Genomic DNA, 27,957 nt, shown 5'->3' with positions numbered 1-27,957 from the left:
AGGCAGGACGGGGCAGCTCTGAGCTGAGCAGAAGGAAAGAACTGCTAACGGAGGGAAGCGTCCAAAGAAGGGGCCATCCAGAGGGGAGTGGGCGCCCTGTCCTGACAGCAGTCAAGCACAGGGGAGCAGGGCCAGCACAGCGTGGCTGCCCAGGTGGGCCCAGTCGAGGGCCGTATGGCATCAGCACCTGCTGGGGTGTGTGGCAGGCCTGGGGGGAGGCAAGGCGGGTGGGCCACGTGCATGGCAGCCTCGGAAAGGCAGCAGGGGTGCAGGGGGGCCCCCGGGGGCAGGCAGGGAAATCAGAGAAGGTCAGAGGAGGGGAAGGGGGTTCATGGAGGAGGTCAGAGGGCAGGCGGGGGGGGCACAGAGGGCAGGGGGCCCTATCAGGACAGCCCCTCCCCCATTATCTCCCATATTAGGGCTCCACGGCACACTTCACTTGGGTAAGAGTTCCATTGTCCCTTGGGGAAAACAAGGTTTGAGACCATGGGAGGCGACCATCCAGCCCTGACGCTCCCGAGCCCACAGCCTGGGCGCGCGGCCCACTCACATTTCTTCTGCTGCTCCCGGATGTTCTCCCTCCACTCGGCCCGCTCATAGTCGGATGAGATCAGGAATGTGTAACTCTGGGGGTGGGGGAGAGCACACCCGTTATCTCAACCCCGGCTGAGCGGGCACCCAGTGGATCCAGGGCTCCGTCCTGGTCGCCGCGTGGAGCCTGCAGCACGCCCACAGGAGGCACGAGCATCTCCGCGCTGCAGGCCGGCGGAGCTGGGGCGGCTGTGCTCACAGCACTGCTCGTCCCTCCCTGCACCCTCCGCCCCTCCTGCTGCGCCTGGGTCAGGGCGTGACGAATCAGAGCGTAGGGCCACCGGGGTCACCAGGTGGGACCTGCAGAGGGGAGGGCTGATGCCCACAGGCCGGGCCCATGACGCAGAGGCAAGGCTCCCGCAAAGCCCACCGGCTGCCCCCCATGGGCTGCCCCCCGACAAGTGCATGATGCCCGTGGAGGGAAAGGCCCTGGCTACAGAGGCAGCAGAAGCCACTCAGGAGAGAAGCTGTCTCTCTGGCCCAAGAGGTCCCGGACAGCATTTCTGCACCGAGGGCTGGGTCTGCACAGTCCTGCAAGCCCCCTGCCCTATTGAGACGCCCTGGAGACCCCATCACCTCCCAGCCACGGGGGCTCCGGCCCAAAGCCCCAGAGAGCAGCCTGTGTGCCACGCTGGGCACTCACCTTGCCGTTGCGGCTGTGCACGCGGAAGGCCATGCTGGGGGACATGAGCAAGAGCAGCGACTCCTGCTCCGAGAGCTTCTTCCGCAGCCTCTCGATGGCCTTGCTGCCCTTGTTCGCTCTCTGTGGGCAGAGGGCACGGTCACGTTTCCAGCCCTGGCCCAGCGCGGCCCGCTCCCACTCTGCCTGCCCCACCACCCCTCGGTCCTCGGTCCGTGGAGGACGGGAGACCGTCTGGCGGCCCAGCGTGGACAGGGTCTCGGCCACAGCGTCCAGGCCCGGCATAGATTGCTGGATGTGCTCAGCCCATCCTTCTTAAGGGATTAAGTTCTTCCTCTCACAAACCTCCCTTTTTTCACTTGCTCCGAACTTAGACAATGTGAAGGGGCCTGTCGTGACCCCAAAGGCCCCTCCCTGCTCCCGGATCTGCCACATTTCAGCATCAGGTCCCCCGGGAGTGACTGCGAGGGTCCTGATGGAGGGTGACATGCACCCCCAGGACCTGGCTAGGAAAACTCTCCCTGTCGCATGTCATGTTCCTCCCTCCTGAAGCCCTCTGTCCCCGGGGGAGGCTGTGCTGCCTGCCACTAGGCAGAGGGTATGGCTCGGATGGGTGAGTGGTGGCAGAGAGCTTGACAGCCCCGCGGATGCAGCCCTGGCTCCCCTCTGCCTCGGGACACTCTGCCATGGGGGCCACGGGTCCGTCGGGACGAATAAACAACCCAGAGTTCATGCCGGTCCTGGGGCTCCTGTGCTTTCCCCATCCTGTGCGGTTTGCAGTACAGAAGGTTGGGTAGGGTGAGGGCTGAGAAGGACCCCTGTCCTGCTGCACCCACCTCAGCAGGGTGTCCCTGGACATCAACCTTCTGGGGACCCCCCTTGTCTTTGGCCACTGTGAGGCACCAGCTCTGGCCTGGGCTGACCCTACAGGCGAGGGGTTCATCCTCACTGTTCCTCCAGAACACTGTTCCTCTCCAGAAACAACCAGGGGCCTGCTGGGTGCAGACCAGACCCTGTGGAGGGGCCGTGTTTCCGCCCAGCCTGGGATTTGCTCCGGATCAGGGCAGTTATAAGAGGGACAGAGGGGCACCTCCCCCCACCCCATCCTGGATGGCTCCATGCCTGACAGGAGGCCTGGCACTGCGAGGGCTCACAGGGGTCCCAGCAGGTCCCAGAGACCAGAAGTGGGGTCAGATGCCCTGCAGAACTCGCCCGCCTGCCAGCGTGAGGGGATGCTGCCCACTCGAGCCGCAGAGCCCGGCCTGGCACCACCTCCCAGCCCCACCTTCTCTCTCTGGATGTCACTCTTGATCTGGGAGATCTTGATCTTCATGGCATCCAGCTCCTCATCCAGCACCAGGGGGATGTTGGGTGTGGCTTCCGCGTCGTCTACTGTCTGGAAGCTGAGATCCGTGAGCGGGATGTACCATTTGCAGTCATATTGCTGGGTTTTGCTGGGTGGGGGGAGGGGCAGGTTAACAGGCTGGCCACCTTCCTTTGCTTAAGTCACTGCTTTCGACTCTGGGGAACCCTAAGCTCATGGCCACGAAGTTTACCTGACCTTCAAACTCTGCTCATGGTCCCTGAGACAGGCTGGGATAAGGCCACAGGCAGACACTGGCGATCCAGCCTCGGTGACCCCTGGGGAGGGTCATCGTGCACGTGTGACCCAGGCCCCACGGGTCTGACAAGCCCTCATCCACCCTACTCTGTGCTGACGGTGGTGGCTCACAGGCTCCCTGACGCGGGAGACCACCTAGGCCGCCAATGACAGTCAGGAGAGGACTGCAGACACGTCCAGAGCTGTAGAGTTTGAGGGGCTGCAAATCTACCCGGTGTAATCCCTCCCTCGACAGATGGGGAAACCAAGGCTCTCTTCTGATTAAATCCACTCAGCGTGGCGATGGCAGAATGGGGTGAAGAGCCCAGTTCTGGTTCTTCCCAGACCTTCTTTCCTCCATTCCAGCCACTGCTTCCCAGCCCCCGGCCCCCCACTGCTGCAACCTGTGTGGTCTGATCCCTGGGGGTTTGGGTGGGGTCTGCAGGCCAATGCTGAGAGTCACTTAGAAGCCACCATGATCTCGGGAAGACAAAATGTAGGGATCACCTAGTGATGCCCTCCAAGGACAGGGGAGGGGCAGCCAGTGTCCATCCCCCACCTGCACCAGACCCTGCAGCCCCCCGACCTGTCTGGGTCACGACATGACAGCCCCTCCATTGCACCTGAAGTCACAGTCAACAGCCTGGTCACCCACCCAGACCCTGAATGTCTCCAGATTCCTAATGATGAACTTTGACCTTGAGCCTGGCATCACGTCCAGTTGGAAACAGAATGTAGCTTAACGAGAGCAGCCTGCCAACAGGTTACGACCTCTCGAGGCTCACTGGAAAGAACACCAGGTCTCCTCCTGTAGAAACCACCCCATGCCCCGGGGACCCCCCCCTCGGCCGGGGCCGCACCGCCACTCACCCTCCGCTCTGCTTCTTGAGCTTGGTGCACAGGAGCAGGTCAGTGAAGAGGAAGACGTGCCGCAGCTTGCGGGCCCCCTCCACCAGCTCCACCATGAAGCTGTCCTTCAGCAGCTGCCGGTGCTGCAGGGGGCGGGGGGCTGGTCAGGGCAGGGGCGGCCAGGGCCTCCACTCCCCCCACCTCCAACCCTCACACCCACTTCCCAGCGCTCCTTCCACCTCATCCGCCCGCAAGCACACACGCCAAACGCCTTGCTCTTTGTTCATCAAAGTTCCCAAGCCCCAGACAGAGTCACAGCCACTGGCCTGGAGGCCGGAGGAGACACTGCAGCCAAGGCGACGGGAGAGCCCTTCTGAGCAGGGAGGCCCACACACCCCCAGGACGGGCCTGGAGACCCAGGCAAGAGGCCGGCCACGTGGAGCGGGGACGTTCTCGTACGGGGACCGTCAAGGCTCAGGTAACAAGAGCTTGGGGCTCGGCCTAGAGGGGACTGCCTGGTAAGGGGGGAGGAGATGGGCCGGGAGAACTCCGAGAGGGGGCAGTCACGCTAAGGGCTGGGCCTGGATCTGAGGGAATCAGGAGGCTGGGCAGGGGTCCCCCAGCTGGGACCCCACATTCTAGTCCTTCTGAGGTCAGTGCCCACTGATGGTAGGGGCCCACCTAGGGGCTTTACACCTCTGATGCCCACCCCTGACCCTCAGGCATCCTCGAAGGAGCAGGGAGACTAGAGGCACCAGTTCCCAGCAAGCCCTGTGCCTCTCTGCCCCTGGGGGCTTCATCTGAAAGACAAGGGATGGTCCCATGGCTCACAAGTTTCCAGGGCACATGGAAGTAAGTCGGTAATTCAGTGGACAAACTGCCTGCCACCTCATCCGGGCTGGCGCCGTGCTGTGCCGAGGACACAGAGACAGGATGAGAGGCTGCCCCACGCGCCCCGGGTGTGCTGTGCCAGCACGTGGCCTGTCATTGGATGTGACCCTCCTGCTGTGGTTGAGTCCTCGTGCCCACTTCGAAGATGAGAGCCGGAGCCTCAGGGAGCTCCACCATCCACCCCAGGCAGCACAGGGAGCGAGCGGGGACACTCGGGGGTCTGTGCTCAGGAGGAAAGAGACCAGGTGCTCAATGGGGACCCTGCCCGCCTGGCCTCAGAGAAGGCCCCCGAGAAAGGGCAACTTCCCACCCCTCTCTGTGATGGCCTGGGAAGGGTCCGGAGGGTCAGGCACACACACCACAGGGGGCAAAGACTCACAGCATCTGCCTACCCCTGTCACCCCCCCCAACAGCCCCCCCAACATCCCCCCCCCAAGCAGGTCTGGGCACCTGGCTCCACTGCCACCTGCCACCTGAGGTTCTTCTCAGGGAACCTGTGCATCCCTGAACTCCCCCCCCACTCTCAGCAGGAGCCCCCGAGAAGCAAATGCAGCCTGGGCCAGGCCCCCCAACACCCCCACATCACCGTCATGCGCAGCTCGGCTCACAGCAGCCGGCCAGGCCCTGGCACGGAGACCGGATGATTTACATGGGAGCCGCCAGTGCCAACCAGACCATAAGTGGGAGGGCAGGAGGGCTGCCCAGGCGCCCAGGCCGTGACCCATCGTCACTGCCCTCCCCCGCCTGCTGTGGGCATAGGCAAGCCCCGCGTCCGCACCCATGGGAAGCACAGAAGCATGTGCACCTGGGGACACGGCCATGCAGCACTGGAGACCTGGGCAGCCTGACTGCGGGGTCTGTGCCGGGGGGAGGTCCTGGGACACTGAGGTCCTCGAGGAACGCCCCCTCGGCAGGGACACGCAGATGGTCTTCCAGCCCAGGAGGCAGGACCAAGGGACATTCTGTGAGGAGGGGGGGACTGCAGTCCTTTCTCCACACAAAGGAGCTGAGCTTCTGGCCACTGCCAGCAGAGGGCCCCCGACGTCCAGCTCAGAGGTGGATTCGCCCCCTCTGTCAGCAGGTCAGAATCGTCCAGGGTCCCAGCCCTGATGGAGCCCCCTGCAGGCCCTTCCCCTCCTCCCCGCCGGGTCCTGCCGCTCACAGGTTCATCCAAAATCCCACCCCAGCCACCAACTTCATCCTCCAGAGGCCACCAGCATCACCCTGGCACTTGTGGCAGCCCCGTACATCCACCCATCCGTGGTAGTAGACACGGGCTCAGACGGCAGCCCTGCGGGGCTCTGATGGGTGGACTCAGTTGCCCGGCCCCTCCCCATGCACCCCTGCCTGTGCAAATCCTCATCTTTCCAGGAGAAGCCCCCCACCCCATGACGTCCTGGCCTGAGCCTTGCTCTGTGCTGCACCCCGTCTCCGAGGGCCACACGAGGTGCACAGTGCGGGGAGTGGACGGTGTGGCTGTCCTCTGAGCGCTGTAGGATTTTCTCACCACGAGCTTCCCCATCGTGGCAGATGTCCTCCCTCCCAAGGAGGCCCCAGGCCTCACTTCTGAACCCCAGCCCACCCTGGGGTCCTGCAGTGGCTCAAACAGAAATTGCGCAGATGGGCAGGAAGGGTCTCCCAGCTCCAGGAAAGCAGGGCTCCCACCCACGATACTGGCAAATCCACGAAGGGAGCCTGGACCCTTGCCCAGGAGTCAGGCCTCATTCTGTCTCTATCTGTGGACCCCAGCCCCCAACTCTCGAGGTCGTTCGTCCTAGGCAGTGGTGTAGGTGTGGATCTGCCTGAATCCTGGTCTAGCCGCCACCTATCTCCCTCACTGTGCTCCTGACGGAGAACCCTGAATGAAGGCGCGTGCGACTCAGACACCTTTCAGTGTCACCGGCCTTTCTCCCCGATTCGTGGCTGAGGCACCCAAGCGATTCCCCTCAAGGAGCAGACACCACAGGTCAACAGGACCAGATGCTGGTGGGGATGGGGTGGGCGCAGGTAGAAGCCCTGCCCCCATGAAGCACCGGCCCCTACACACTTCCCACTCAGGCGCCCCGGGACCCCGACCATGGGTCCACGGGGAAGGAGGCCTGGGATACAGATGCGGGCTCAAGGGCCTGGCTGACAACTGCCAGGCGACATCTGATTTTCCTCAATTCCCGAAGGCAGCTGCTTCCAATGACCTGAAGAGCAAGGAGGCGCTTCTCCCCGGGGAACCTAAGTGCAGCGGGAGACACAGGCGCAGACCCAGCACCCACAGAAGGACTCGCACAGCTGCTTCCCAGGAGGGCGGTGCTCCTATAAAGGAACTGCCTGCGAGACAGCATGGTGTCCCAGGAGGGGAGACCAGGCAGCACGAACCCGACAGGGACGGGAGTCTTGGCGGAAGCAAATCCCGAGTCTGGTGAGACCGTGTGAACTGCAGACAAGGGAGGCCGAGCACTCAGGTACCACTTCCCACACAGGTGTGGGAGCACAGGGCTGAGAGCAGCCTGCCCGCCAGCCCCAAGTCCTGGAGGGTCAGCCTCGGCGCCGCCGAGCACCTGGCACGCTAACGGGAAGAGGAGTGGTTCCGAGCGGCAGCTACAGTAAGGTTTGCTGCCAGCCCACGTGTTGCTGGGCCATACGGCTCCTGTCCCTGCACGAGACCCCAGAGGCCGCGGGTCCGCCCCCCCCGCCCCGCGGTGCCGCTTCCAACGAAAGATGCTCACACTAGACGCCGCCCCTGACTGGCACACCTCTGCCATCTCGCTGCGAGCTGCCTGGCACCGGGCTGGGCCCCTCCCGGGAAGGAGCGGAGGTGGCAGGGGTGGCGTCTGAGCCCCTCTGTTCCACACCCTATCATCTACGATGTGCAGAGAGATGGAGACTGGGATGGGCTGTCAGAGAGGGAGGGAGGAGGGGAAGGAGAGCCCTCCTGGCCGAAGAAGTCAACCACTTTCGTTCTCCAGCCGTTCTCTGGCTGCAAACACAAACCACACGCCCCTCCCCTTCATCCGCTTTAAAGTCCTTAAACCCACTGTTAACTGTATGTTAATGAAAGAACACTCAAGAGGAACCGAGTGGTCCCCAGCACACAAATGCCATCCTCCTTCTCACCGCTCTCCTTAGCTGGGGACCCTGATCCGGCAGGGTGTGCGGTGCCCGGGACATAACCCCCCAAGTGAGGCCCGCACCCCTGAAACCACACCCCGATGCCCTGCACAATGGCCTGGGTTCACCCTGCCAGGGTCAAGGGCCCCCAAGTCCAGGCGTTTCTGTGTTGGGCTGAGCTGTGTGGATACAGTGGGCCCCACGCCCACCTCTGCTCGGCCGCCACGCTCACCTCTCCCTTCTTCACGGTCATGGACTGCCGGCGGGGCGTGATCTCCTCGTTAATGCTGGACAGGAAGTTCTGCGAGATGCGGAGGGCGTCTTGCAGCAGCAGGTGGTCGGGGTGGCTAGAGGGGGTGTGTTTCAGCAAGTCCTGCATTGGACGAAGGATGGAGTCAGAGCAGCCCCGGCATCTCTGCTGTGAGAGCCGCAGACGCGCTGGGTGTGACCTGGGGCCGCCTCTCACCGTGGCTTGGGCCGCGCGGCAGCACTTGTGCGAGCACTGTGCCGGGAGCAGGCCCCTAACGGCGCCCCACAAGCCTATGCTGTTTGCACGTTGCAGAGAGGGGCTCCACGCTACAGGTCTGGGGTAGGTTTCTCTACCTGGGCCCTGGTGACATGCAGGGCTGGTTTTGGTGGGGGCTGTCCGGGCACTGGAGGATGCTGGCACCGTCCCTGGCCTCTGCCCATTCGATGGCAGTGGCGCCCCCTCACGTGTGGTTGTGACAAGCAAAAATTTCCCTGGACATTGTCACAGGTCCCCTGGGGCAGAACCCATCCTGGTCCGCCGGTCCATGTGAGGTCAGGAGAAAGCCCCTGACCTTCCCAGCTCCTCCTCTTTTATTTATTTATTTATTTTTTTGTGGTACGCAGGCCTCTCACTGTTGTGGCCTCTCCCGTTGCAGAGCACAGGCTCCGGACGCGCAGGCTTAGCGGCCATGGCTCACGGGCCCAGCCGCTCTGCAGCATGTGGGATCTTCCCGGACCTGGGCATGAACCTGTGTCCCCTGCATCGACAGGCGGACTCTCAACCACTGCGCCACCAGGGAAGCCCCCGGCTCCTCCTCTTTTAGATCAGAGCCTGAGAATCCTTCTCTACTGCAAATGCACATAATTTGTGCTCAAAGTCTACGGCTTCCTGGTTCAGAGAAACAAAACCCTCTTAGCTCCCAAATCCTAGAGCAAAGAGAACCTGGGGAGATGAAGTAAGCTCAGGGGAGGCTCTGGTGTTGGGGATCCCAGTCCCCCCCCACCGCTCCTGGTGGCTCTGGCTTCCCCCTGCCAGGCCTGGGCTCATCGTGGTGAGGGAACCAAATAAAGGATCTCCAGGACTCTGATGGGCCACCGGCCAGAGCCTCCCAAACCGCAAATCTCAGCTTATCTCCCTCCATCCAGGAACTCTTAGTCAGAGGATGGTAAGAAGTTCTGAAACGTGCACTGGATGGAAAACCACGCAGCTTAAAAATGAACAAGGCAGAGCTGTTTGGGCCAAAGTGGGACAACTGCCACAATATAACATTAAGGGGTAAAAAGCCACATGTGGAATGGTATGCACAGCACAACGCCGTCTGAGTGATTTAGAAAGATGCCACGTGTGTTGGCATAAAGATCCTTGTGGTGGTGGCTCCTTTGTGCGGAGGAAGCAAGACAGGAAACGGACACTTCAAACACTTCTGTGACTTGGTTGTACATTTTTAAAAAAATGTGCATGTCGGGCTTCCCTGGTGGCGCAGTGGTTAAGAATCCGCCTGCCAGTGCAGGGGATCCAGGTTCGAGCTCTAGTCCGGAAGATCCCACATGTCACAGAGCAACTAAACCCCTGTGCCACAACTACTGAGCCTGTGCTCTAGAGTCCGCAAGCCACAACTACTGAACCCACGTGCCACAACTACTGAAGCCCACGTGCCTAGAGCCCGTGCTCCGCAACAAGAGAAGCCACCACAATGAGAAGCCCGTGCACCGCAACGAAGAGTAGCCCCTGCTCGCCGCAACTAGAGAGAGCCCGCGCAACAACGAAGACCCAACATAGCCAAAATAAATAAATAAATTTATTAAAAAAAAAAATGTGCATGTAAGACTTACTCTAAATACAGACAAATAGGATCACCTGGCAGGATCGGGGGCCTTTTTTCCCCTGCTTTTGTTTCTCAGTATTAAGACGATCACTTAATAATGTGCAAGTGACTCCCCACTGCCTTTAGGAGCAGCCCCGCCAGGTGGGCCTCCCTGCACACCCTCTCCGCACACGTTCTCCTGGCTGGAGAATGTGGTCTGACCACAGCCCTGGGATGCACCTGCCATTGGTGCTCCAACCTGTGCTATGTGTCCCCGCCCTCTCCCCTGGGGAAGCTTCTCCACCCACAAGCCTCTGTCCATGTGGGACGGGATGCTCCCTACCTGTACCCACTGTGATGAGGCATCTGCAACACCTGGCGAGCCTGCTGCGTTCCCCCCTCCCACCCCCAGGAGCCCAGGGATGGCAGAGGTGCCTCACTTCTGCATCCTCAGTACAGGTGCGTGGCAGAAAAGGGGGCAGGTGGGCAAAATTGACAGATATCGGTGTCAGCCCCAGGACAGAAGCCAAGAACCCCAGGGCAAGGAGGCCCCGGGCCCGAGGGACTCACATGCAGGACCAGTGTGCTCCTCGTGACCCGGTCCACAGGCTTGTAGAGCAGGGCTGCGGAGAGACGAAGGGTGAGAGAAGGCTGACCGCCCGCCTGCCCACCCACCCTCACTGCAAGGGTGGAGGTGGGGGCAGCCTCAGCCTCCACATTCCCTGGGAACCCCACCTCCCCTCCGCTCAGTGACAAGGTTGAACCCGACGCATTGGAAGGTCGGGAACATGGCTGTGAGCCTTCAGTCTGTGACACCAGTGCCAGGTCCAGGGCTGAGCAGAACCCGAGCCTGCGTGGCTGACAGCAGCAAGCATTCAAAGGCCTCCGTGTTGACGGCCCCCCCGGCCTGGGTCAGGGAGCTGGCCAGCACTCTGGGGAGGAAGCGCCGGCGCAGATCCCAGGCCGGGGGTGCTGACCAGCATGCTGCTCTCCGTGCGTATCCAAGCCTGAGGCTGAGATGCGGCTCTTGGTTTTATAAGCGTTTTTGGACCCCTGGACGCCGGCAGCATGGAGCCCCAACCGGCCAGGGCCATCCCCGCTTTTCCATGGTGGGCACAGCCCATCACGGGCTCAGGCGCTTCACGTGTTCTCACATGTAGGGTGGAGCTCCGCCCAGAACCCCCACGACTAGTGCAGGGCATGCACTGTTATCCCCATTTTACAGAAATGGGGGAAACCGGCTCAGAGGGCGGTGTAGCTGTGGCCCCGGCCCTCGTCTGCTGTTCTCTGTGAGCGTAACTCCTCCCAAGACCCTAACAGCCAGAAACGAGAAGCACCTTGTTGCTCCTGAGCTCACTCTGCCCAGAGGGATGAGGGCAAACACACTTGGCCCTGACCCCTGCCCAGCCACTCTGCATCTGCGTTCTACATGGTCCTTTCCACCCTAAACCTGTTTTATCATCTGAAACAAGGGAAGACAAGAGCCCCCTGCAGGGCCGTTGGGACAAGATGACACTGCAAATGCCCGGCAGTGCCTGCTTTGTGGGCTTCCGACAACTCCCACCTCTTCCTGGTTCCCTGCCCCACCCCCACCTCCCACTGGTGGCGACAGGTCCTGACCCTGTCCCTCCGCACCCACCATGGCCAGTGCTGCTCCCTCCCCATCCCCCCACCCCCCACTACTGGAAATCTGGAGCAGCAGAGGGGCCGGAGTGTGACCCAGCTGGGCGCCCTGGCTGCTCCTGTCTGCTGGCAGCGGCCGCCACCACAGGGGCATGCAGGGGCTTCGGCACGGAGAACTCACTTTCCAGAGAGTTCTTGGTCGTTTGGTCCTTGGCATCCTTGTTGCTTCTGGCTCTCAGGTTCTGCAAAGAGAAAAGCACGTTTTCCACAGGGCAGATGAAGCAGCTCTGATGTGTCAGTGAGTTCACGGTCAGAAACCTTCAGCAGAACTCTCACCCTCCTCTCACCGCTGAGAAGCCTAGATGTGGCAAACCTCTGGGCCACAGCCTGCAGAACGGGGCCAACTGAGCACACGCTCGCCCTGGATGACGCTGCTGACATCAGGATCAGAAATTCTCTATTCTAAGGGGCTGTCCTATGCACCCTGGGATGTTGAATAGCATCCTATGGGTGCAGCAGCACCCTCTCCTCCTGCTGTGACAATCTAAAACGTCCCCCGGCATTGCTAAGTGTCTCCAGGGGACAAAATCAGCGCTGGTTGAGAACCTCTGACGCAGAGGATCCTGCAAACCAAGGCAACTGGCAATGCCCCTCCTGGGTGCACAGATCAGCTTTCCTGGAGCAGTTAAACAACGTGCAAGGGGCTGGTGGGTCAGAAAGAAGAGCACTCAGCTTCGGGGAGGCCAGGGCAGGCCGCTGGCATGCACTCTGCCTCCACCCCAGCCTCCCCTCCCCTGACTTTGCAAACGTCCTTGCCCAGGAAGTAAGCAGAGCTTTTTAGTGGGTGGGTCATTTTTCAACACAACCGTGTCAAAGGCACTGCTGATTTGGTCCAAGGTACCAAGAGAAATGTGGATAAAAGGTCCCTGTGTGCCTGAAATAGTCTCTGGAAAGAAGCTGTGGCTAATCCCAGTACGAGACTTCTGAGTGAACAGAAGACACAGCACAGGAATGGGAAGGGGCCTGGAGATGACCGTCCCAACCTCTCAGGCTGTGGGAAACCTCTTGGGACTAGAAAACATAGTGTATTTTAAGCTCACGGGGGCCAAACTCACAATGCACCTTGGTGCCTCTCCTGAGAATTTAGCTCCCCTCAATAACTCCTCCATCCATCTGCCTCAGCAGCTCCCAGAGGGTGGGCGGGGGGATGAGGGGGTGTGAGAGCTCAAAACTGCAAAAATTAGGTGCCGCTCACATGAGCCAGGGCAGCAGCCCACGCGCCAAGGGCCCCTGGAAGGTGCGATGAACGTGGGCACCTTGAGCATCTCGGGGCTCTGGGAGGCCTGCCTTGAGAAAACTTACAAGTTTGGTTTAACCCCACATTTCCCAAACTGACTAGACTCCGGAAGCCCTTTTCACATGATTCCTGTTACCTACTTTTTATCTGGGGAGCTCGAGCTTGCAGAACCCATCTCAGGCAACTCCAGTCTGACTGGACACTGCAGCACACCCATTTCTCAGGCCAGTCCTGGGAGACGTGAAGGACCACTGCTCCACCCTGCCTGTCCTTGGAGATGGACATCCAGTCCCCATGGCCGAGCTCTGACCCCGCAGAATGCAACTCCCCACACCTCTGAATGGCCTGCTTCTTCTGTGTCCTTTTGGTTCATTTCACTGTCTGTGTGGCTCTAATTTCTCTGGGGCTTTTTTGAAACATGGATGGAAAACCAAAGTGGATACCACCTGATGGTAAAAGTTTCACAGAACCGGCATTTGGCCGCCCCGAACCCCGTCCTGCTGCCTGTGCCTGTGCCTGGTTGGTGGGACCATGTGACTCCCGGTTGGTATCCCACCGTCGCTTCCTCCCTCCTCTGTAGACACCTGTCCTGGTGGACGTGAACTTGGCTCCATTTAACCATAGCCTGCTCTTAAAAGATTATGACTCTAATTTGTCAAAGTCGCCTGGGACTTGGCGCCAGCATTCCAGCTGTTAGGAGTATGCGGGCTGCTGGTTTAATGAACGAAAGAGAGGAACAGACCCAATGCTGCAGGCAAACGAGGGCAGCTTCAGAGGGAAGTGTGGAGCCAGCCTGCAGCCCTGGGTGCATGCCCTGGGTGCATGTAGCCCGTTACCAGAGGCACCAGGTGGGGAGCAGGGTACCCACGGGCTCTGGGGAACGGTGTGGCACGTTATCACCATGGGAGACGCCGGTGCTGGGACCCACAGGGCCCAGCCCCCGTGATAAATTATAAAACAGCACAAATCCCCTGGAACAAAGCCCAGGTGTGACAGTCGGGGTACGATCGTATCCCAGCAAGAGACCCTCCCCTGCCTATTTCTAGTTTCCGTTTCTCTTCCTAAAGCTGGGGTTTCACTTGGAGGTCTTCCCACCCAGAATCCTTGTTTGGCGGGGAAGGCAGGTCAGGGCTCTGAGGACTACAGGCCTGGGAAGAAGAAAGTATCATTCAACTGCCACGGGCAGAAGCAGGATGGAGCGGGGCAGGGAGGACCTGGCATGGCCACCGGCCCCCGATGGCCACCCGTCTTCTGCATCCAGGGGGCTCTTCCGAGGCCCCTTGTGCTAACACTCCAGGGCTTGAGGTTTCAGAGCCCCCGGGCCGATGCAGTGCCCAGCCTGCAGCTTCCTCCCACGCGGGTCGACAGAACGCACACCAGCCCCATTCCCCGGGCCGGATGCAGACCCCAGAGGAGCAGAGCATGACACCTCCCCACCTGCTCTCCATCCGCAAGGTGCAAAGTCGGCCTCAGGACTCGAGTGTCGAGACCTCTGTTAATGGGGCAGAACTATGGACACCCCGAACTACACACAGACAGTGCAAGTCTGTCCGGGGTACCCCAGAGCTGGGCCCTGGCCGCTGGGGAGGCAGGGTGCTCCTCGGGCTGCTCCGTCTGTCTGCTCATGACGACCCACAGGCATCCGGAAACAGAGCTGAGGTTCACAACCAGACCTTAGTTTGCTGTGCCTTCTTCTCCCGGGTCACGGTGTGCCAATGACCAGCCCACAGCCCACCCTCAGGAGGTGGAGGGGCGCACCTGTCTGAACAGCGTCACGCGTACCTCAGAGATTTCTGCAAACTGAGCGTTGGCCTGACAGCACTTCTCAGCCGTTTCTATGGCAACTCCGTAGTTGTCCACAAAGGCCCGGTACACACCCAGCTGGCTGGCCTGCAGGGAGGAAGGAAGAGAGTGTGGGACAGGTGTAGGGCAGGTGTGGGACAGGTGCGGGACAGGCAGTCTCCATCCCTCTGGGTAACGGGCTTCTATGCACGGCTCTGGAGGAAGCCCAGGTGCAGCAGACAGTGCAGGGCTGTGGGAAACGCAGCTCCTCCACGCTGTCACTGCCTCCCACCTGCTTCCCCTCCCCACGCGCTAAGCATGCTTCCTGCTTCCAAAGCGACACATTGAGAAGTGACTCACAGCCCCGGGCGGGTAGCAGTTCTCTTCATCCTCCCACCCCACTCATTTAAATGAGGCCACCAGCAGCAGCTGAAGTTCCAGGATATCAGTGAATGTGGCTGAGCGTCTCCAGCAGGTGGGGTGGAGCGGCCCCTTCGCATCCTGGCAGCGGGAGACCTCAGTGGACCCATCCCTGGCCTGAGGGGCCACTGCTCTGCTCCTATCTGATCTCTTCAGACACGCAAGAAACACTCAGTTGAGCTGCCCTTGGAGAAGAGGGGCTCACGCTGCCCAGACATGAGCCCAGCCCAGACCTGGCAACGGGGCCCAGGTGTCATGCTACACACCTGGCAGGTGGGAGACCTCTGCTGCCGCGTGCAAGGCGAGAGGTGTTTGTTTGTCCTGTTCTCAACCAAAGGCATTAATAGAGTGTCTCCTCACTCGGCCTCCTGCTCTGACACTCAGTTGAGTAAAGACTTCCATGGTTGGGGGGAGGTGTCCTGTGCGCAGCCACCACCATTGCTGGGCCCCAGGTCACCTCCAGAGGCAGCAGGGAAACCCCGGCCTGGGGTGTAAGGGCAGACGCCATGACCTGCTGGCCGGGCCTCCCACTGCAGCCGACCAGGAGCGGGAGGACCAAGGCTTTTGCTGATCCTGGTGTTTGGTCTGCATCGAACCTAAATTTTATTTCTACATGCATTTGCATTTATACTGAATTTTGTGTTTCTTCAGATGGCAATCCCAGATGCCCTTGGCACTGTCTGGTCTTCTGGACTCGCTCCTTGAGGGGGCTGCGTGTGGGCCTGGGGGCGCGAGAGAAAAAGCAGCAGCTGGAGGAGGCCCTGCCTGGCCCCACTGATTACCTGGACGAGTCGCTGCATTCCAGATGCCAGGTTCCCTGCCATCCGGTCGGACCCAGAGCCCTGCCTTCTCCCCCTCCCCCTCACTCACGGAGCGTCCCCCACAAAAACAAAGGCCCTGCTTGAGGCACTGTCACCTCGAATCATTCAGACACAGCGCAGCCGGCGAGCAGGACACACGATGAATAAGTAAAGCAACAAGTAATGTGGCAGATGGCTGAAGGCAGAGCAGGTGAGGAGAACAGCGGGGCTGCTTTACATACTGTGGTCAGGGCGGTCTCTCTAAAGAGGCAACGTCTCAGCCGGGTCCTGAGGGGATATCACTGTTGAACTGTGTCCCCCCAAAATGCATATGTTGAAGCCCTAGCCCTGAGCACCTCAGAATGTGACTGTATTTGGAGATGGACCTAAAGAGGCGATTGGGCAAAAATGAAGCCATTCAAGTGGGCCCTGATCCAATCTGACTAGGGGCTTTATGAGAAGTAAAGATTAGGACACAGACACAGAGGGACGACCACGTGAGGACACAGAGATGACGGCCTCTACACGCCGAGGAGAGAGGTCTCGGGAGAAACCAGCCCTGCTCACACCTGGATCTCAGACTTCCAGACTCCAGAAATGGAAGGAGATAGATCTCTGTTGTTTGAGCCACCTGGACTTAGCAGCCTTAGTAAACTAACACAGGGTCTTTGGGAGGAGAACCCCTTTCATTACCTCTCCTGCCCCCTCTTCCAGGAGCTCACATCTTCCACGTGATTTCTGAGAGGTTCCAAGCAATTCATGCACTAATCAGAACCCGAGCTGCACCGATAAACCAATGGAGATCACGTGCCCCCCGATGTGAGGCACCGACAGGACACAGCATCACTGCAGGGTTTTGTTGTTTTTTTTCCCTGCCAGAAGCGCAGAAGCTGAATCTTTTCCTGAAGAAACATCAGACCCAAACTAGAATGCACCCTTCAGAAAAATGTCAAGGTTGTGGAAGACCAGCAGAGGCTGAGAATCTGGTACAGATGGAAAGAAACTAAGGAGACCTGACAACCACGTACATCTCGTGACCTGGACTGCATCCCACTCAGAAGGAAAATGGCTACAAAGAACACGATGGCTAACTTGGGAGAGATCTGTAGGAGCATTGCATATTAAATAATAGTATCACTCAACTGTGAACCGTCCTCCGATGGAGGACCGTCCTGTGGGTTGTGGAAGAGCACGTCCTTAGCAAATACACGATGAAGTATTTAGGGGTAAAAGGGCAGAGGGATCTGCATTTTATTCTCAAACCATTCAGCATGTGTGCGTGTGTGGGGGTGGGGGTGGGGGGTGTGTATACAAAGGAGAGAGAAAAAGATAAAGATTAAAGATTAAGCAAATGTGGCAAAGTGTTACAATCAGTGCAAAATGTTACAATTGGTATATCCGGCGCACACCCAGTTCTTTGTGCTATTCTTGCAACAATTCAGGAAGTCTGAAATGATTAGAAACAAAAAACCCGAGCTGATAAAAATTCAGCCAGAAACAAAGCCCCCGGATGGGTAGCAATAACCCACAGCCCCACAGGAAGGGGAGTTAAGGCGCCGTCAGGACAGGGCTTCCTAGCTACCAGGTGTGGCTCATGAGTTCCCGGGTAGCAGAGGTACCAGGGCTGGGGCATCACAGGCTCCTCGGGTCCTAAGACTCTCCTAGCTGGGGAGCCTGACCCCGCAGTGCTGATCTGAAAGGGACGGGGACGGTGTCTGTCTGTCCTTGGGGAGACCCAGTGCCCCGCCCTGGCGGCACACACGTGAACATGCAGCACGTGGTTCCTGGGGCTCCACTTCCCACCGCGGCCCCACCTCTCTCCCCACGTCTTTGCGCTGCAACATCTGATACGTGAAGGTAGTTCAAGGACACCAGGGAAACCAGAGGAAACTTTCCAAATTCTGATGTTCATCAGACTATTAAATTTTTTTTTTTCAGTTTCCGAGTGACTTCAGAGTGTTATTTGGGGAAGAGCGTGGTTGCAGTTTCTGCCCACAACACAATTCTTCAAAGATGTGGGCTTCAACGATGGGGAGCACCTGCGTCAAAACACAGCCTTCCGCTCTCTGGCCACGGGAAAGGGGTCCCGGGCGGGAGAGTCTGCAGCCCGGGGCGGTGGCCAACAGGAAAGCCACACCCGGGCGGAATGCCGGAGCCCAGCATGAGCCAAGACAGGCCGGTGGTGGGCCAGCTGGGCGTCTGGGCGGCCCAGGAGGGCTGGGGGCTGGCGTAGCAGTGGGCCAGCTGGGCATCCTGGCGGCCCAGGAGGGCTGGGGGCTGGCGTGGCGGTGGGCCAGCTGGGCGTCTGGGCGGCCCAGGAGGGCTAGGGGCTGGCGTGGCGGTGGGCCAGCTGTGCGTCTGGGCGGCCCAGGAGGGCTGGGGGCTGGCGTGGCGGTGGGCCAGCTGGGGATCTGGGCGGCCCAGGAGGGCTGGGGGCTGGCGTGGCGGTGGGCCAGCTGGGCGTCTGGGCGGCCCAGGAGGGCTGGGGGCTGGCGTTCTTTCACCGCGTGCTCTGGGCACTTAGAGAGGGCCCGGTGACCTTGGCCACCCCACCCCCAGAGGACCGGCTGCCCTCGGGAGGGAGAACACTCCAGGGAAAGAGCACAGGAGGCCCGGGCAACCCTTTAATCAGGATTAGGGGTCCTCAGAGGTGGAATCCCGGTCACCCAGGCCTACCCAGCACCCGCCTTCGAGGGCATCCCAGGATGGGGGCTCGCGGTGCTGGGAGGTGGCCTCTTTGCTGCCCCTTATATAGAGACATGCCCCACCAGCCTCCACCTAAAGAGACTGGCTCCCCCTTTAGACCCAGAGGTGGGGGCCTCCTCACACATGAACCTCACACTTTGGAAGACAAACATCGCTCCGGCAGCTCCGTCTGAGAGTTTTCTCCATCGTCCTCATTACCCACGTCTCAGTTCAGTGTTCACCGAGCCTGGTCCCTTCCGGGGGTGGCTGGGCTAGTGCCAAGGGTCCACCAACCCGCTTCATCTGATTACTAGATTTTCCCAATCCCGTTGACTTTTTAAAAGCCGAATCCTTCGCTCCTCGTGGGCCCCGAGGTCAGCAAATGGCCAGAGAAGGTCCCTGACCTGCCCCCACGGCCGCCTCTCCCTCCCTGTAACCAGGGATCCAGAGCTACGTCTGCCGAATGGACTCCCAGCCAGTTTGGGCCCACTGAGCCCTTGCAGAAACCCTTGTTCTGTCATCCAGCACCACCCACCCTCCAGTATTATGCCCCTGAAGGCAGGGGCAAAGCACTCTTCCTGGAGGCACACAGACCAGGGGTACCATCTGGGTAGGTGACCTCCTGCCCCTCGGCCTCCTCACTTGCACGGGGTGGAGATGGGACCTGCCTGGTGGGGCTGCCTCAGCTCAGCTGAGACAGGGCACCCGCAGGCCCCCTGGAGCCCCCTGATCAGAGCTGAACCCACTACCTGGGGACCAGAGGGCCTCACGGTCCCTCAGTTCACAGCCCGGCATGGCCATCCCCAGGTACAAACCAGCCCTCCTGCCTTCCTCCAGCCTGTCCACAGGGCACGTCCTGATTCCTGCAAGGATCCAGGGAGCTGCTGTCACAGTCGCTAGCATTAAACGTGCCTCCAGGTCCCCAAAATGGCTGCGGCGGGAGCTGGGGCCACACGGAAGGCCTGGTCTCACCACTTCCTCAGCTAGGGACCCCCTGGGGACCCAAGGGCTCCTCTCGTATGACCCTTTCGTTCAACAGCCTTCCCTCCCCAAACTACTTTTTTTTTTTAATTCTTGATTAATTCAAGAGCCTTTAATTCATAGAACTGCAAAAATGATATAAAGTACAACAAACCCCCGCTGTCCCCACCTGTGCTTGCCCCTCCAGGCTCTGCCTGACCCAGTACCCCTGCCCAGAGTCTGAGTCCTGTTCCCAGGGCAGCGGCTTCTTTGTGGTCCAGAGGGGACCAGTCTGGAGACTGGGAACCTTGAGTAAAACTGAGCAGACCCAGAAAGGACCAGAGATGTCACTGGGGCCAGCAGAGGGAGGGAAGCCTCGCTTTCACGCGGTCCAGCAGTGGTGCTGTGGCGGCACCCCCTCCCCACAGCCCCCCTTCGGCATCCCAGGCAGTAAGATGTGTCCAGGACTCTCCCTCCCCATCATGCCCTCAGCAGCCTCGCCCGCAGGTGGCACCAGGCTCAGGGAGAGGCCTGGCCCCCGCCCGTCACCCCGTCACCCCCAGGAGGCTGCCGGGTCTCTGCTCCGGGTCACTCACCAGCTTCTGGAAGAGGTCGCCCACGCGCTGCTGGCGGCTCCACTGCTGCAGGCGGGGGAGGAGCCCGTCGTAGAACTCCTTGTGGATCTCATAGAGCTCAGGCACTTTGAAGAAGATGGTCTCGATCTGCTGGCTCGTCAGCACCGGCTGAGAGGTGGTGGCAGCAGCCTTCAAAGGTTTCATGGGCTGGAAGAAGGCACAGGTGACTGGCGGGGCAGCACAGGTGTCAGGGCTCGCCACTTGTCAAGTACATTGTGGTCACGTGACACACGTGCTTTTATTTTTTAAATTCCATTAACAATAAAAATTTAAAGCCAGCTTGGTTTGGTACCCGAGTCTTTCACTGGCATCCACTGCCCCTTGGGGAGGCCCAACCTCCACAGAGGTGGCATGTCCTGCCTGCCCACAGGTGTGTCGAGAATCCTGGGAGGGTGGGCTGCTCCCAGGCTGACCTGGGACATGGGACGCGTGAGCAGAGCTCTCCAGGGCCCATCCTGCCCGCTCAGCCCCTGCACCCTCCTCACCAGCAGCAGCGCCTCCAGGTGGCTCAGGTAAGTCTCCTCGCTAGCCAGGATTCCAGACAGGACCCATTTCCTCATCTCTGAGCCCTTTTCCAAGTCCAGCTCACTCTGCAGGAGAAACGGACAAAAGTCAGACCTGGGGGAGGGTGCTCGAGGCGGCCCCTCTCAGAGAGGAAGCCAGCTTGTCGACCTGAGGACAAGCTTCCCGAGAAGGTTCCAGGTGGGATTAAATGAGGAAGGCATGGGGGTCCCGGCACGTCAGCTCGACTGTGGTCGCTGCAAATTCTGGATGGTCATCCAGCTAAGCCAAAGGCCACCCGTGGTCTTGACACCAGGAAACGGGCAGTTTGGAGCTGAGCAGGGCGGGCAAGGCCTCTCTCCACACCTTCTACCCGTGACCGAGGACTGGCTGTCCTGGAAGAGGCTGAGCCCAGGGGGCGTCGGGCTCCCCACACGGCCACCTCGACTCCTTCCGCAGTTCCCCTCTCCTCTCCCGGTCCCTGCCTCGCCGGCCTCTGTGCCACTGCCACCAGACCCTTGGACCGATCAGGCCCGGGCAGCACCGCCTCCCTCCCAGCCACAGTGGTGGGGCTGGGGGCTGTGGCCACCTGCCCAAGGGAAACCCCATCCCCTGGGTTCAGGGCCTTTGTCCCTTGAACCTGCTTTTCTGAGCCTGCTTTCCAGACTCTGGACCCGCATACATGTGGGCTACGGCAAGGTCCCCCCTTCCCTACTACTAAACGCCCCTACTGTATGTTGGGTGATGCTCTGCTGCCTTTGCCTCAGAAGCACAGAGCTGACGTGTCCTTGGATGCAGGGGGGAGGGTCCAAGATGGCTGGAAGACCACGTTCCATCCCTAGTTGTGATGGTGCTACGGGGGCAATGTGTCCCTGGTGCCCGAGAATGTGACTGTGTTCAGAGAAAGGGTCCTTAGAGAAGTAATCAAGTTAAAATGAGGTCACTAGGGTGGGCCCTAGTCCAAAATGACTGGTATCCTTCTAAGAAGAGACTAGGCGATCAAAAGGTACAAACTTCCAGTTAGAAAATAAATAAGCCCTGGGGATGCAATGAACAGCACGGTGACTACAGTTAATGATACTGTATCGTATATGTGAAAGTTGCTGAAAGAATAGATCTTAAGAGTTCTCATCACAAGAAAAAAAATTTGTAATCGTGTGGTGATGGATGCTGACTTACGGTTAGCGATCATTTTACAATATATATATATATCAAGTCGTTATGTTGTACACCTACAACGGATATGTTATATGTCAATGCCTCAATATAAACAAGAACAAGAGAAGGAGATTAGGACACAGACACACAGAGTGGGAAGACACAGGGAGAAGATGGGCATCTCTAGGCCAAGGAGAGAGGCCCCGGGAAAAACCAACCCTGCCGACTTCCAGCCCCCAGAACTGGGATAAATCAACCTCTGTTGTTTAAGCCACACGGTCTGTGGCACTTTATTACAGATGCCCAGGAAACTCATACAGATGATGATTCCAAAGGCAATGAAACTGCTGTTTTCATCGACTTCCTGGCCACACCCCTCACTTGCTCCTGGACCACCAACAAGGCAATCTGGTGTCAGGTTGGCCGTGCCCATGGCCTGTGCTCCACCAGGCTGAGGCTGCCCTCCCTCTGCCCGGCCTGTGCTGACCGGCCTCACTGTAGTCTGAGGGAGGCGCCAGACGTCTGGGGCCCTGTGTCCAGAGGAGGGGACGTAACAGCCCTGTGCTTTCCGCCATTGGTTTCCCAGCCTGTGGGTGAACGGGAGGCAGCTGCGTGTGCACACATCGGGGACAGCCAGCAGAGTTTTGGCTAAGCGCCACTCCGGGGAAAGGACACCCACGTCCCACACCAGACCCCACGTCCAGACCACGCTGGGCAGCGGCTCCAAGGGTGGGAGCCTCTGGGGCACAGTGCCCGGGACACACAGGCGCTCCACGGAGACTCACAGAATAAACCAACCAATGAGAGGATCCAGAACCGCCGGCTGGGCCCTGGCTTGGCCGCATCTTTACAAAGCTCCAAGGGCCCCTCCAGGGAACCCCTGTCCGTGAGACAAGCGGGTCCTGGGGTCTAGGACCATCCACGCAGGCTGCTCTGGGCCCCCAGTGCCACCACTATCAGCACAGATGTGCAGGGTGAAGGGATCCCATCATCTCCTCTCACCTCAGATCACAGAGGCCACGTCGCGAGCGGAGGCGCCTCGGGGAAGCAAGCTCCCAGCGGACACTGCACGGACCCTGCACGTGCCTCCCAGCGGGTCCAGGGTGAAGGCTCGTGCGCCCGGGAACAGCCCCACTACTGTGAGCACAGCCAGTGGGGCTGCTCCCACCGCCGCGGCCTGGAGAGCCGGGCGGAAAAGGCACGTAGGCAGGGCAGCGCCCCGTCCAGCTCTCCGTTCCAGAGGGCGCAGCCAGCTCAAGGGAACGTCTGGGCGGGGGCGAGGGCACCTCTCCTCAGACTACAACCTTCTCCTGAGCCTCAAACGGGCCAGTGGCAGCAGACAGGGACGGCTCGGCTCGGCCTGGACACTGGCCCACCCCACCCGGAGGAGAGAGGGTGGAGGGGAAGTGCAGAAGAGAGAGCAAAGGCCAGGGCAGGGACCAGTGATGTTTACAACCCCACCTCGGCACGTGCCAGCGCGGGGAAGGGCGCGTGAATGCACCCAGTCCAGACGGGAGACCGCGGGAGGAGGCTGGAGGAAAAGGGCGAGTGGAAGAAGGAAGGAAGGAGGCCTCCTCTCACTGCTGCCCGGGAGGGGAGAGGGCAAGGCAACACAACCCTGAGGCTAAAAGAACAAATAAAAAATAAAAAATGAACTGGGTGTGGCAAAACAAGGTAGGGAAGCTGAGGGAGGGACCCAGGGGAACAGAACTGCCACCCGCCAGCCAGCTGCCAGGCCCACCTCCACCCGGGGCCTGGGGTGATTGGGGCGCAGAACCTGGGCCGTGAGGGCTGGCTGCTCCCGGCTGGGATGTGGTGGTCAGCACAGCTGCAGAACAAAGGACACCACCTCCCCACAGGATAGCAGCTGGGGGTGATGCCCAGACCCTCATCTTTGTCCTGACACTCGCTGGCTGGCACTGCATAGTCATGGGTCCAGGGGAAACACAGGCAAGACTGGCAGGCACCTCTGAGAACGACCAGGGACGGAGAATGTCACTGACGCTCAGCGCTGGGACAGCCTCGGTCACCAGGATCCACCCTACATGGCCACCAGCATCCTTTCCACAGTGCCCCAGGCGAGGGGGGGGCCTGGCCTCTGCTGACCCCCTACCCACCCCTGGGGACGGGTATGCACGGAGCTGACCTGCACCCCAGGAGGCCACCGAGGCCCCAAGTTGCCATGGAGTCCCCAGGAAGGTCCTCCTGACAGCTCACCGCTCAAAGGGCCCAAGCTCGGCAGCCGGGGATGAGCCCCGCCCGGGAAGGTAGGGACGGAGAGGGATGAGCGGGGACCCCTCCCCTGGCTGAGGGGATGAGGCAGCTTTGACCTCAAGACCACCATGCTTTCTGTGGGTGCTAGAAAGTGACAGCTGCATCGTCTTCAAACCCATAATCAAAGATGAAAGAAGGAAGTCTCACTGCAGAGCTGACGGGGGACCCGGAAAGTCAGGGCTGTGCCTGTCTCCAGGGGAGTGAAGGGTGCCCACCCTGGGGCTCCAAGCACCTAACCACGGGGCTTCTGGAACAAAACAGTGCAGCCCTCCTCTGATCGAGTCCCCATCTCACTCAGGTGCTTCCTGACACCTCTCTGAGCCAGGTGGCCTGCTGGGGACTGGAGCCCCCAGGCCTGGCAAGCAGGTGCAGTCTCTAGCCTCGTGTGTAATGTGAGAAATGCCTGTGGGCTCTGCGAGGCAGGAGGGGGTGAGCAACTGGATCTGGACAGGCTCCACAGCAGGTAAGCCCCTCGACTGGGGGCTAAAAGGTGGGGGCAGAACCCCAAGTCAGTGTGGCAGGGGTCTGAGGGCAGGAGCCCAGGGAGAGGTAGGTGGGCATCCAGCCGCACAGGGCCTGGGGCGCAGGGAGGGCAGAGCAGCCTCCTCAAGGGGCCTGAAGTAGAGCGAGGTGGTGCGGGGGGAAGACAACCCTCAGGGACCACAGACGGACAGGGAAGACTGTCCAAGTTCAGGGCTCAGCCGTAAGGATGCTTGTCTGTACCAACTGACACCCACAACGCAGGAAGAAAGGGGATGCATCAAAAAAAGGCAAGGCAGGGCTTCCCTGGTGGCGCAGTGGTTGAGAGTCCGCCTGCCGATGCAGGGGACACGGGTTCGTGCCCCGGTCCGGGAAGATCCCACATGCCTCGGAGCAGCTGGGCCCGTGAGCCATGGCCGCTGAGCCTGCGCGTCCGGAGCCTGTGCTCCGCAATGGGAGAGGCCACAGCGGTGAGAGGCCCAAGTACCGCAAAAAAAAAAAAAAAGGCAAGGCAGTTGAGGGAAAGACTGTCAGCTGAGGGGCTGGAAAGGCTTCAGATCTGGTAGCTGTATGGTCTCAAGCAAGTCACTTTGCCTCTCTGAACCTCAGTCCCCTCGTCTGTAAAATGGTGAAACTGGCTGTTTGGTAAGAAGCTGCACGAGGGAGGTATGCATTACACATGGGCTCCCCTCCCACTCCCGTTTCAGGACGAGAAGCCTGCCCAGCACGGTGGTCTTCAGAAATCACAAAAGCTAAAGAAAGAAGTAGTTTTGCAGCTAAGGCGCCAGCCCAGCGGAGAGGCCACTGCAGTGAAAAGATATGCTTCCAGCCACATGGAAAAGCAGAGTCCTCTCACTCTCTCTCTCTTTTCTTTTTTTGCTGCGCTATGTGGCATGCAGGATCTTAGTTTCCCGACCGGGGATCAAACCCGTGCCCCCTGCAGTGGAAGCACAGAGTCTTAACCACTGGACCACCAGGGAAGTCCCTCTCTCTCAGTTTTAAACTCAGAGTGGAGATTACCCAGAAACAAGCTAAGCAGAAGGGGGAAGGTGTGTGTCCTCAGGGACAGTGGGACCAGAAAGACAGAGGTGCCCCAAGGACAGCACCCTCTCAGACCAAAAGGAAAGACCCCGACAGGTCAAAGGGGTGCCTGGCTGGGCCCTAATGCACCTCAGAAGTGCCCGCTTGAGCCGTGGGACCGCTGAGAGCGTGAGGACACTGAGCCAGGCTGGGCTGGCTCACCAGCTCCGCCACCACCCCAGCCGTGTGTCCACGAGACAGGCACCTGCAGGATGCGCCGGCCTGCACTCGCCATGGACCTCAGGGCCTCAGTTCTCCATCTGTAGAGTGGAGGTGATGGCGGGACCATTAATGACAATGAGACCTCAGGAGAAAGACCCTGGAAAGTGGATGAGTCACGTCAGCATCTCCTCTGGCAAAAAGGGGCCAGTGCTCTGGGTGTGGACACCACCCTGCTCGGCACCCTGCTGGGGCCACCACCCCAGTTTCCGCTGCTTTAGACGGCAGCCGAGTTCTGGGCCTCAGCACGGTTGCCTGCCTCGTCCATGCCCCACCAACAGAGACCCACGACCCCCCAGCTCATGCTCCCGGCAGGCGGTCCCCACGCACCAGATGGGGGAATAAGGGCTTTAGTGACTGACTTCCGACTGTTGGCTGTCCCATCACCCACTTGCTACTGCTGGCACCCGCCCTCCCACCCCGGGACTCACCACTTTGGTGGACTCCGGTGCATCCCGGCTGCCCCTGCCCTTGCTGCCGAGGTGGGGCGAGGAGGAGGGTGAGTCATCCATGTAGGGCAGCCCGTCCTGGTGCCGGCGCTGCTCCTCGGCCCGGTCCGTGGCACAGCCGTACCCCGGCGGCGTCCCGAATGGTGCATCTATGTTGCAGAGAAGCAGCCTGTGTTAGAGCCAGGAGAGGGGCTCCACGCCCCACCAGTCACCTACAGGCGTGGAACAGGGGCCTCAGGTAGGCTGACCTCACCTTCACAACTGACGGCACCCAAAGACGGCAGCGCGAGGAGGGAACGAAGCAGCAGCCCCCTGGTCAGGCGACAAGAGGCTGGGCTTTCGACAGCTGTGGGGCAGCGGGAGGGGGCCCTGAAAGGTGGACCCCAAACGCTAGTGTCTTGCCGTCAGGGACATTCTTTTCCCTTTGTGGGATCCGACCTGATCCTGCTGACCTAGGTGCAGGGCCAGGAAACAGGATGCAGGCCTCCCCCAGCCGAGCGTCCCTGTGAGCACAGAGAGTGGCTTATGCTGCAGCAGGTTCCCTATTTGGGGGTACCTAGATATAGAGCTAACACCTTCCTACAGGCACCTGACGGCAGTCAGCCCCATCCCAGGCCAAACCACAAAGCCCACACGTGCTTCCAAGCCCTTGGCCCTTTGGTAGCTCTGTTCCCAGAACTGTTCTAATTCAGGGGAGCCCCTCACTGGGACATCAACTCACAATGGCCCAGCCTGTTCCAAATCTCACATGAGGGCCACTTCTCGACCCCTTCCAAAGGGCACCCGGAATTTCCAAGAGGTCATCCCAACTGGGTTAAGTCACGTCACCATGACTCACCTGCAAGCAGCCCAGGCCAGGTGGGCACAGGGCCCAGCACAGGGCCACTCTCGGGCTTCCAGAGCCTGAAATGTGACTGTTCTCACTTCCTTCCGTGTGGGCAGCCTGGAGGAGCTCATGGCAGGCTAAGACCGGCCACCGAGCTGCGGGCGCCCACACGGCCAAAGTCCCAGCTCCCTCCCACGCCTCTGCCTCACCCCATTCCTCCACCTCCAGTCCCAGCTGGTCACATGCCTTCTAACAGGTGTCCTTAGCCCTGGCTACAGGGCAGCGTCACCTGGGGAGCTTTGAAAACAGACCGAGTCAGATGCCCGGGGTGGCCTGGGCCCTGGTGGCTGTAAAGGATTCCCATCGGACCCCAGCAGACAGCCAGGGCAGAGATCCTGCACTACCCCCACCCGGCCTGGCACTGTGCTGGTTGCCATGCCGATCCGCCCGTGTCCCTGGTGTCTGCACTCAGGTGCCAGCCGCAAAGGCCAGGCTGGGTTCTGCCTGTGTGTGTGTCCACAGGAGGGTCCCAGCAGAGGCTAGTTCTGGGGTGAGTGTAGCAGGAGGACCCCAAGAGCTGCACAGAGGCACCCTGGTACCTCTTAATCCCATGGACCCTTAATCCACGGACCATCATAGGGGCTTTAGTTACCAAGATTGTTGTGTTATCACCCACAGACCCCCTGGACTTTGGGTTTTGTATTGTCCTTGCTGGATAGTCCGAGGCCATGGTCAAGTTCTGCCTCCTCCTCCTGAGAATTTGCAAAGGCACTTAACTAGCTTTCACTCAGGATCCCCAAGGACAGCTGGGGAGGGGTCAACTGTATTAAAAACCACAAAACCCTGTTAATGCAGAATCCTAATTCCATACCCCACCCTCCAAAACAGGTCTGACTCCAGCTTCCACTTCCTTCTGGGAATCACAGGTTTGTTTGCTTGTTTAAATAAAATAAACATGAGGCCTTCTTTTCCTAAATTACAGCAACCCCTACTCGAAACGTGCCAACCACGGGAGCTGCTTCTGACAGCAGCTGGGCACGG

General features: G+C 59.9%; 1 protein-coding gene across 2 annotated transcripts in view; it reads right to left on the bottom strand.

Moving 5' to 3' along the window:
* Window positions 1–27,957, bottom strand: part of BCR (BCR activator of RhoGEF and GTPase) — a gene marked incomplete at its 5' end in the record, with an annotated part of 100,087 nt that overhangs the window by 23,575 nt on the left and 48,555 nt on the right. For both annotated transcript variants that reach the window (XM_082668463.1, XM_082668464.1), the window contains 11 exons: window positions 551–626; window positions 1,235–1,354; window positions 2,517–2,685; window positions 3,702–3,823; window positions 7,906–8,046; window positions 10,298–10,350; window positions 11,532–11,592; window positions 14,430–14,537; window positions 19,891–20,076; window positions 20,415–20,519; window positions 26,073–26,239. In XM_082668463.1, the coding sequence (XP_082524589.1) occupies window positions 551–626; window positions 1,235–1,354; window positions 2,517–2,685; window positions 3,702–3,823; window positions 7,906–8,046; window positions 10,298–10,350; window positions 11,532–11,592; window positions 14,430–14,537; window positions 19,891–20,076; window positions 20,415–20,519; window positions 26,073–26,239 (1,308 nt within the window). The remainder of the gene's footprint in view (window positions 1–550; window positions 627–1,234; window positions 1,355–2,516; window positions 2,686–3,701; window positions 3,824–7,905; window positions 8,047–10,297; window positions 10,351–11,531; window positions 11,593–14,429; window positions 14,538–19,890; window positions 20,077–20,414; window positions 20,520–26,072; window positions 26,240–27,957) is intronic.

Source organism: Grampus griseus (assembly GCF_964374135.1).
Source record: "Grampus griseus genome assembly, chromosome: 12".
NCBI lineage: Eukaryota > Metazoa > Chordata > Mammalia > Artiodactyla > Delphinidae > Grampus > Grampus griseus.
This window is presented reverse-complemented; position numbering and strand designations above follow the sequence as displayed.